The 8,967-nt window shown below is 46.1% G+C and overlaps 2 protein-coding genes across 4 annotated transcripts; both read left to right on the forward strand.

Annotated features, from left to right (window-relative positions):
- Positions 1-476: 476 nt before the first annotated feature.
- LOC128310256 (transportin-3) lies at positions 477-5,737 on the forward strand. Of its 3 annotated transcripts, none has more exons than XM_053046852.1 (6): positions 477-743; positions 1,221-2,300; positions 2,378-2,544; positions 3,033-3,089; positions 3,203-4,549; positions 4,639-5,737. In XM_053046852.1, the coding sequence occupies exons 1-6, from the start codon at positions 630-632 to the stop codon at positions 4,697-4,699; spliced, it is 2,826 nt and encodes a 941-aa protein (XP_052902812.1). In that variant the 5' UTR covers positions 477-629; the 3' UTR covers positions 4,700-5,737. The 3 variants fall into 3 exon arrangements, with proteins under 3 accessions (XP_052902812.1, XP_052902813.1, XP_052902814.1); XM_053046853.1 differs by having other exon boundaries at positions 2,393-2,544; XM_053046854.1 differs by lacking the exon at positions 3,033-3,089.
- A 47-nt stretch (positions 5,738-5,784) lies between these two features.
- On the forward strand, positions 5,785-7,997 carry LOC128310257 (transcription termination factor 5, mitochondrial). Its single transcript, XM_053046855.1, has 4 exons — positions 5,785-6,053; positions 6,121-7,093; positions 7,157-7,381; positions 7,446-7,997. Exons 1-4 carry the CDS (start codon positions 5,954-5,956, stop codon positions 7,723-7,725), a joined length of 1,578 nt encoding a protein of 525 aa, XP_052902815.1. The 5' UTR covers positions 5,785-5,953; the 3' UTR covers positions 7,726-7,997.
- The last annotated feature ends 970 nt before the right edge of the window (positions 7,998-8,967 follow it).

The following is an 8,967-nucleotide window of genomic DNA, read 5'->3' on the forward strand; positions in this document are numbered from 1 at the left end:
ATCTGTCAAATCAAAATCATAAAATTGTTGCCTGGGATTTTCTTCCACTCGCATGGCGTCGGTACATCGTTTAAAACTTTTGATTGTTTGTAAATTAGTTCACTCAAATATAAATATATATTAATAAAGAAACAATATTAGTAAGCATCTTTTGTGTTTTTTTAAAACAAATACATGTTAATAATGAACAAAAACACGAAGTATTGTCGTTATTGTTGAGCATTGTGTTTTTATGTAGGATGTTTCTTTAAATGGGATTGATTTTGTGTATTTGGCAATACAACATTTTTTCCCCTTCAAATGAAAGTTCACAAATGCACGTTTTTGATACAAAATAAATCAAAAACCTTAATAAATTTCTAAAATGCTTTGTTTGACATTCGTCAACCGCAAAATGCTATCCCACTGTGCGCAAGCGTCTCCTGCGGCCGGTAGCCGAACTATCGCGTCGAGAGAAAATAAAATATGGCGAAAAAATCTGCTGGCGGTCCAAACACGGGTGCTCCGTCTTATTAGTCAAATTTCTATGATAAAAAGTGACCGTAGGCGTAAAGAAAGTGTCGTCGGCAGCAGCAGAAGAAAGCGGCTTGTGAATAAGCTCATTCGTTCGTACTCAGTGCAACGCTGCGATGGAGCCACCGACCGCAGAAGCGGTACTGCAAGGCGTTTTCACTCTGTACAACGATCCGAATAATGCGGAAAAGGAGAAAGCCTCAAAGTGGTTGGAAGAATTTCAGAAATCGGTAAGTGCCGCTCGCTCGTACCCCTGTTCACCGTCGAGCTCGAGCTTCGGCCGGGGCACACGCCAACCGTCAAGGTCTGTGTGTGAAGGAACTCTCTCGCGCACAATCAGCATCATAACCTCAAAAGAACGGTTTGTTCTGGAACATTTTTGATGGCTCGCAACGTCGTTCCCGCACGGCACGTCGCTCTGGTATTACGCGGTTTGATTTTGTCAAAACCCCCGTTCTATCGGGCCATTTGCAAGCTGTACCGTGTACTGTGGCTGAGAAACATATGCGTGTATTTGTATATCAAAAAAAAAAAGGAAAAACACGGTACGCTTTTCCCCCTGCGCATCTGCCGAAGGTCACAGAAATGTTATGATTTTCCGCCCTTCCGGGTGGTCCCCAGTTCTAAGCCAATGCCCAGTATGCGACGCTGCACTTTCGACAATGAATGGGATTGAGTTACGATGTTCTGTTTGCATTTTGTTTTAGATTCATTCCTGGAAGATAGCCGATGAGCTACTGCGGCATAAACATGATCTTAATTCCTGCACATTCGCGGCCCAGACGATGCGGAACAAGATACAAAACAGCTTTCACGAGCTGCCGGAAAGCGCACACGAATCCCTGCGGCAGTCGCTGCTGGAACACCTTAGCCACATTACGATAGAAACCAAGTCGGTGATTGTGACGCAGCTGTCGCTAGCGTTGGCCGACCTAGCACTGCTAATGTCTTCCTGGCAGAAGCCGGTCGCCACACTGCTGCAGCGCTTCTCGAGCAACCCGAACATGATGTACGCACTAATCGAGCTGTTGACGCTCATCCCGGAGGAAGTGAACTCGCGCCACCTAAGGCTCGGTGCGAATCGGCGGAAAGAGATTCTGCTAGACCTAGAGGCAGACTCCACACTGGTCGGCGAATATTTGACGCTCTGTCTCATGAACGGCAACGAAAACGAGCTGCTCCGAGCGAAGATACTAAAGTGTTTCACCTCCTGGGTGCAGATCAATGCATTTAAGTTGCCGGAGATAAGCGATAACATGATCATTGTGTACTGCTTCCAGCTGCTAAGTAGTGGCGCGACCAGCCCGGATTTACACGAGTCGGCCACGGATTGTCTCTGCTCGCTGCTAACCTGCATGGAGCTGAACAATTCGCGGGGTGGCCTAGACGATAAGCTGTTCGGTGGCATCATGTGTCTGGAGGAGGCGTACAACATGTCGGTCGCACAGGAAGATCTGGACAAGTCGATGAATCTTTGCCGGCTGTTCACGGTGCTGGTCGAGAGCAATTTAACGAGGATGGTGGCCTTATCGGACGACGAGACGCCGCACTGTTCGGTGAAATCGCTCGATCTGGTGCTAAACTGTGTCGGACACTACGATTACGAGGTGGCCGAAATTACGTTCAACATGTGGTACCGGCTGAGTGAGGACTTGTACCATCGTAACAATTATCACCTGACGGCACACTTTCAGCCGTACGTGGAGCGTCTCATAGCGGCACTGTACAAGCATTCGCAGCTTGACCCCGATCATGATGGGTTGGTCGAGGAGGGTGGATCATTTAAGGTATGTTACGGAGCAACCGCCTGAGATGACGTGAGCCATTAACGTATCTTTGTATTGTTCTTTGTACGTTGTTTTAGGATTTCCGATTCAAGGTTTCAGAGATAATCAAGGACGTCATATTTATCGTCAGCTCGATCAGCTGTTTTAAGCAAATGTTCGTCGTACTGCAAAGCTCGAACGTGTCGTGGGAATCGAGCGAAGCGGCACTATTCATCATGCAGAACGTGGCGCGCAATATCCTGCCGTAAGTAGCGTGATCCCCATTCCTTACTCACGCTTAGTGTTTTAGCTAGGTTACCGGATTTTGGTTCTGCTACTTCTAGTGCTTATAATTTCGCTTTGGCCCTGTGGCACAGCACCGCACACGGTAGTTCCGTTCTGGTCGCAAGGTGGCCGAAATAGGAAGTATCATTTGTGGGGCCACCAGTGGCACGCTATAATACGAGTGTAGAGTAACGATAATAATCGAAAGAGAGCAGAAAAGAGCAGGAATGATGATAGCCGTGTAGCATGTTGACTGTTTTGTCCTCTTGTAGTAGCACAACTGATCTGAAGCAGCACAACTACTTTCCTTTACTCCTTTTTTCCCTCAAAAAACAAAAAAACCGATCTCATCTCAACAACCACCACCACCACCACCACCATGAACACACGCTGCTGCTGCTGGGGGCGATGGAATCGGACACAATTTTAATGTACTTTTGCGATTATTGTGTTATTTGGATCTTCTAGAGAGATTATGGAATTGGGAGAGCGTGAGATACCAACGTCGAGGTTCAACCAGCTTTGGTGATTAAAATGAAATGCACGCGACATGGTTTAAGGGTTACAAATGGCTTTTCTTTTCTCTCTCTCTTCTTTTTTGTTTCCCTCTCTTCCCCGATAACCCGAAACCGTTGCAGTGAAGAGAGTGAGGTGGTGCCGAAGGTGGTCGAGGCGATACTGAACCTGCCGGAAAATTGTCACATCGCAATCCGCTACACATCGATCAGCATTTTGGGCGAACTGTGCGATTGGATCGATTCGAACCCGGAAACGCTCCAGCCGGTGCTTAACTTTCTACTGTTTGCGCTGCAGCAAAAGAACGGGCTAGCGACGGCGGCCGCCAACTCACTGCAATCGATCTGCTCCACGTGCAAAAAGCATATGCTCGGTCACATTAGCGGGCTGATGGAGATAGCGCGATGTTTGGACAGCTTCGACATACAGACGGAATCGGCGATCGGGCTGCTGAAGGGTATATCGATCATTATTGGACGGCTCCCGGCCGGACAGCTTACACCGGCAATGCAAGAACTGTGCAGCTTCCAGGTGGAGGCACTCAGCCGGCTGACAAACGGTGATATGGAGGGGCTGGATGGGAAGAAGTGCCGGTCCGATCCGGCCTTTTGGTTGGATCGGTTAGCTTCCATCTACCGGCACGTTAACCCGACCGTTGGCAATAATGAGGTGAACCCGTGCTCGTTCGTCATCATCAACAACTGGAATGTGCTGTCGCGGGCACTGGAACGGTATAAGAATGATTCGAAGATAATGGAACGCATCGTGCGCTGCATCCGGTACGCCATACGGTGTATCGGGAAGCAGGCGATGCCGATACTAGAACCGCTGGTGAAGCAAATCATCACCATCTACTCCGGGCACAATCACACCTGCCTGCTGTACCTCGGCAGCATACTGGTGGATGAGTTTGCGTACGAGGAAGGTTGCACCCAGGGGTTGCTGAACATGCTGCAGGCATTTATCGAGCCAACGTTCGGTGTGCTGCAGATGGAGAACGGGCTGAAAAACCATCCGGACATGGTGGATGATTTCTTCCGGCTCGCCACGCGGTTCATACAGCGTGCGCCGTTGCAATTCCTCCAGTCACCGCTCGTAACGCCAATCATACAGTGCGGACTGTTGGCGTGTACGCTAGATCACCGCGAGGCCAACATATCTGTGATGCGGTTCTTCTGCAGCCTGTTGCGCCACGATCGGGTAAACGATCTCGAACCGATGGTGCAGTCGATACTGGCGTCGCACGGCGAAGCACTCATCATGAACCTGCTGTACGCGTCCGTCTTCTGTCTGCACTCGAACATGCTGTCCGACGTGGCGGAAGTATTTGTCGAAATAAAGCAACACAGTCCATTACAACTAGAGGAGTACGTTAAGAAGGCGGTCGATTCGCTGCCAAAGAAGAACAGTGGCGGTTCCGTCACGGTTACGCACGAACAGATGGTACAGTTTGTATCGAACATTGTCAAGTAAGTGGCCCCTGCTAGTCAAAGGGGGAGCGAATGTGTTTGCGAAGAGCTTACGTTTATTAACAGAAAACTGTCGGTGCTTCTTACAGATCCCAAACACCAAGGGCCACGACGCAAACACTGCAAGACTTTGCGCGATTATATCGATAGACAACACAGCAGGCCCTACCACCGTGCGAATGGAGCGAAGAAATCGTCCACGTCGTCGTATTTAGCTCCAGTTGTGTATGAAACTGATCTACAGTTTTGTTATTAGTGACGACGTGAGAATCACCCTGTACATAAGTTGACTCCATAAACGATAGTGCTGCGGTCGCTTCGTATTAGGGTTTCCACGATAGTGTGGAAACATTGTTTTTAAGTGATCCAGAAGTACGATGGAAAAACCGAACTCACATTGGACCGCAAAACCGAAAAAAAAAACTATGGATTTAATCGCGTGCATACCGTCCCGTGCGTGGAACTGTGGTGCGATTTGTACAGAGGACATATGGTGACGAACTTTAAATGTGTGCGATAATCGTACGGAAGATATTAATTAAAACAAAAGAAACATTTCAAATAATTAACAAATTCAAATGTAACACCCCGCATTTGCTGCTGACCCCCATCACCCCTCCCCCTCATTCCTTCTAAGCGAAACGAGAAGCAGAAGCCAACCGAACATATGCATAGAACGTTGAAGTACGAGAAAAGTGTACGTGATGTCCCTCTTTCCACCAAGCCAACTCCCTTTTGCTGGGTGCCCACGTTCCTGGAGTTTGAAAGACAACGCTAGCAAGGAAAAGGCTTTGTGTGTCCTTCCTCGAACGTGTTACGTTTGCGACTTAGAAGATTTGTAGTTTCGTTCATTTTAGAGATCGTTCGTTCTGAGACAGCGAACTTGTGTCGATTAGTTTTGTTTTATGTGTTAGGTAGAAAAACCCCGTTTTCCATCCACCTGGCAGAAGAAGCACTATTTAGTGTGGATGAAGAACTCCCAGATGCTTAATTTAAATATGTACCCCTTTGTGTTTACCCACCTCGTTAAGATAACTACTATCCCTGGTAGATGATATTTAGAATAATACGAATTATTTCGCTCTCTATCGGATGAGTTTAACTGTGATATGTTGTGCTGTAATGCATCAAACATAGCTCGGCGTGGTAAAGGTTATCTTAAAACATCAGTAGCTACAATATATTCTATGAACGAAAACTCAGTCTGCGTGATGTGCCCTTCAATTGTGTTAACGGTGAAGTTGAAGACGAATTGGATTCGAAGTTCGCTTTCGAATAGCGAAATGCAACTCTGGTGCCTTTTTGACAGTGTTGTGTTTTGACAGCAGCGTCAGCTGTTTTTGACGTCAATATTGCCGGCAAGGAAAACAAATTGTTTACCGTGAAGCGTTGCGAAACGAAACGATGCTTCGCTCACGAATATTTTACCGCACTATGTGCACAAAAGTGGTGAAAGAAAATGCTTCCAGCCTGGATACTGCTCGGTTATATGCGCCCTACATAGGTAAGATGGTTGAAATTGCATCACACATCAGCAAATGTGTATAAAACACGCTATTTGTCTTTGGTAGGTGCCCAATACCGAGAGGTCCAGAAATGGTTGTTAAACAATCCTGCACTGCTAGAGTTGGACCGGAAAGAAACAGTAAAGAAACTGTCCTACCTCAAATATGTTCATGTTACACCTGATGAAATCCTTGAGCAACCTAACGTCCTCCTGAACCATCTGATTACGCTGGAAAACCGTACCACGATCTTGAGAGAGTGTGGAGTAGTGGAGGGTCTTACACTGAACGCTATTGCGAACTATCTGAAGCTGATACGCAGGAGCATGGGGGTGCTAAAGCGTAACCACTTGATTCCAAAAGATTTGGACATGTACGAACAGCTAAAGCGACAGTTCGAGTGCACGGTGGAACCGACCCTTCGTTGGGACGATCGCACGCTACTACAAGATATGCGTATTGCATTCTACAACGAATTTTTCAAAAAACGGCTTGACTTTGGTGCGCCGGAGATCGACAAACTGTGGAAATCATACTCGAAAATTAAGCACAAGAGCTTTGGCCATACTCAGCGTGTGATTGACATACTGCAGTACGATTATCACTTTAGCCGCGATAAATTGGTCGCCAACATGTACTTGCTGCATGCCGATCCAGAAAATTTGTTGCGTTTTCCGACGGAGGTACCATCGATCGGTGGCATGGAGCTGAAGGAAGTAATTGCGAAGTATCCGAAGATCACGATGGTAAATCATGGTTCGGTAAAACGGGTGTGTGATATACTGAAACAGTTGGACATACCAGACGGGGAAGTGTTGAAATGTTTGGCCATATTCACACTCTCTCCGCGTACAATAGAGTATCGGCTCGAACGGTTAACGCACGTGAAAGAGTTTGAGGTGCTGATGAAACACCCACGCGTGTTGAGATTGATACAGTACCATACGAAGGCCGCGATACGGTTGGAGTATTTGCAGCAACTGAAGGTACGCTGCGCCTCGTTAGACGTTCTGTCGAGTAATTCACAAAGCTTCGAAAGGTATAGTAAACGAACGGTTGTTATAAAAGCAGCTGTTTCATCTAATTCCATTTCTCTTTCAAGGTACGTCCGTGATGGTTGCGACCGAACGAAGGGCAAAGATACTGGCTATGTGCTGAAACACATATTCAAGGAACGTGGTGAAGCGGCGGTACAAATGATCAAGCGTCATCCCAACTGGTTTCACGTGCCGGTGCTACAAATGCAGGAAACGGTTGACCAGTTGCTGAACAAGAAGTTCACGCTGAATGATATTTGCAATAACATTCACATTCTGCTTTATCCACTGTATGTAGTCGCGCACGTCAACGTGTCCAGATCCAGCATTAATTTCCACAATCTATTGTTACAGAAATCGAATAGAAGAAAAACTCACCTTACTGCAAAACGCAGATCCAAAGCTCCAGGAAGAGCTGGGTGTGGAACTGTACAGAGCAAACAGAACGCAGATATTAGCGCTGGCGTTGTACTTGGTAGAGCTTGAGTTCCACTTCACGGGCGACGGAGTGTGGCCGGAGCAGATGCAGCAGAGCGATGCTAGTTCGACGATTAACGTTGAATTGCCGAGCAGTTTGAGTACCGAATACAAGTTTGGTAAAAAACCTCCAAATGCTCCAAGCAGTTCAACGTGATGGCGTGGGAAATAGTGCTACTGCTACTATGTCCCAAAGTAATCGATCGTAAAGTGTAAGTGTAAAAAATATTGCAGACTATCTTTTTTAAAAAAAATATGTACATTGTGTACATCTTCGAAGAAAATTTAAAACAAAGCCATACCATCTGAAATGTGCATTTAGAAAGAAAGATAGTGTAAAGCAGTTTAGCAAAAGCAAGAAGGAAGATTTTTGTTGTGATATTTATAAAAAGATTTTCATCTAGCCTATATATTGCGTTGTAAAACTCACGAAGGCGAAATTTACTTATAGTGTATGATTAACTTGAAAGAAATAGTTTATTTAGTTTGATTAAATTAATGCTTTTGGAATATGTGAATAATATCGCTAAATTGTCTGTACAATGCATACATTCGTGCAAACTAGGTTTGAACAATAATTATTCCCATTTTAATGCTATTATTCCTGTTTAATGCCACCGGTAGCATTGTTAATACACCGGTCAAAGTACACATGTAAACAACTGATTCATTTGGACAACCGTTGGAACATAATATACTGACGGCAGGAGATAGTAATCCGATTTGAAGGTGCCACACGGTACTTTATGCAGCTATCTCCGGTAATCCACTGCTAGCCTCGAGACCCGCTCAGTTCAGTAAAACAATGCGATTAATCAAACAACAACTCAGTATGGCCGCGGATCAGGCAGGTTTTATTGCACGCTTTCTGAGAACACTCATTGTGATTTGCATACATGCCGCTGCAACACACCACACTGCACAATCGCTTAGGCATGCAACCATGCATCCTTTTACACAAATAGGCAGTGTCAGAGCACTTTGATTTTATTAATTTCCTATCGGGGATTTGTTGTTCATCCTTTATACATGCACTCGACCAGTCTGTACGGCTACGATGCGGATATTCGCAATGCGTCAACATTCGTCGAATCAGGATAACAAGAGTCGCGTCTCACTGCTAACCAGCGGTTCACACGTTCCCACCTATTCATGTGCGGCGAGTGTGAATACGGTGTTCCATTACGGGATGTATTTTTCCGTTTCCCAACTGCGCCTCACTGTGCTACCTTCCACAATTTCCCCAAATGCCGTTGCAAAAAAAAAAACAGCAACCAGGAGGTATGTTTGTGATAAAACAAAACCAAACTCATCGGCAGCGGTGGGGCGAAAGATAAAAGAAACACTTTGACGGCAAAGGCGTGAACGTGCGCCACGTGGCTTTACAGGTGACAATTTA

Source organism: Anopheles moucheti, chromosome 2 (assembly GCF_943734755.1).
Source record: "Anopheles moucheti chromosome 2, idAnoMoucSN_F20_07, whole genome shotgun sequence".
Taxonomy (NCBI): Eukaryota; Metazoa; Arthropoda; class Insecta; order Diptera; family Culicidae; genus Anopheles; species Anopheles moucheti.

Bases quoted from the DNA above. Each gene is read 5' to 3' on its own strand.
- LOC128310256 (XM_053046852.1), top strand. From the start codon at position 630: ATGGAGCCACCGACCGCAGAAGCGGTACTGCAAGGCGTTTTCACTCTG. The intron at 2,545-3,032 runs GTAAGTAGCGTG...TGGATCTTCTAG, and splicing joins GTGGCGCGCAATATCCTGCC to AGAGATTATGGAATTGGGAG. The intron at 4,550-4,638 runs GTAAGTGGCCCC...TGCTTCTTACAG, and splicing joins TTTGTATCGAACATTGTCAA to ATCCCAAACACCAAGGGCCA.
- LOC128310257 (XM_053046855.1), top strand. From the start codon at position 5,954: ATGCTTCGCTCACGAATATTTTACCGCACTATGTGCACAAAAGTGGTG. The intron at 6,054-6,120 runs GTAAGATGGTTG...TGTCTTTGGTAG, and splicing joins GTTATATGCGCCCTACATAG to GTGCCCAATACCGAGAGGTC. The intron at 7,094-7,156 runs GTATAGTAAACG...TTCTCTTTCAAG, and splicing joins AATTCACAAAGCTTCGAAAG to GTACGTCCGTGATGGTTGCG.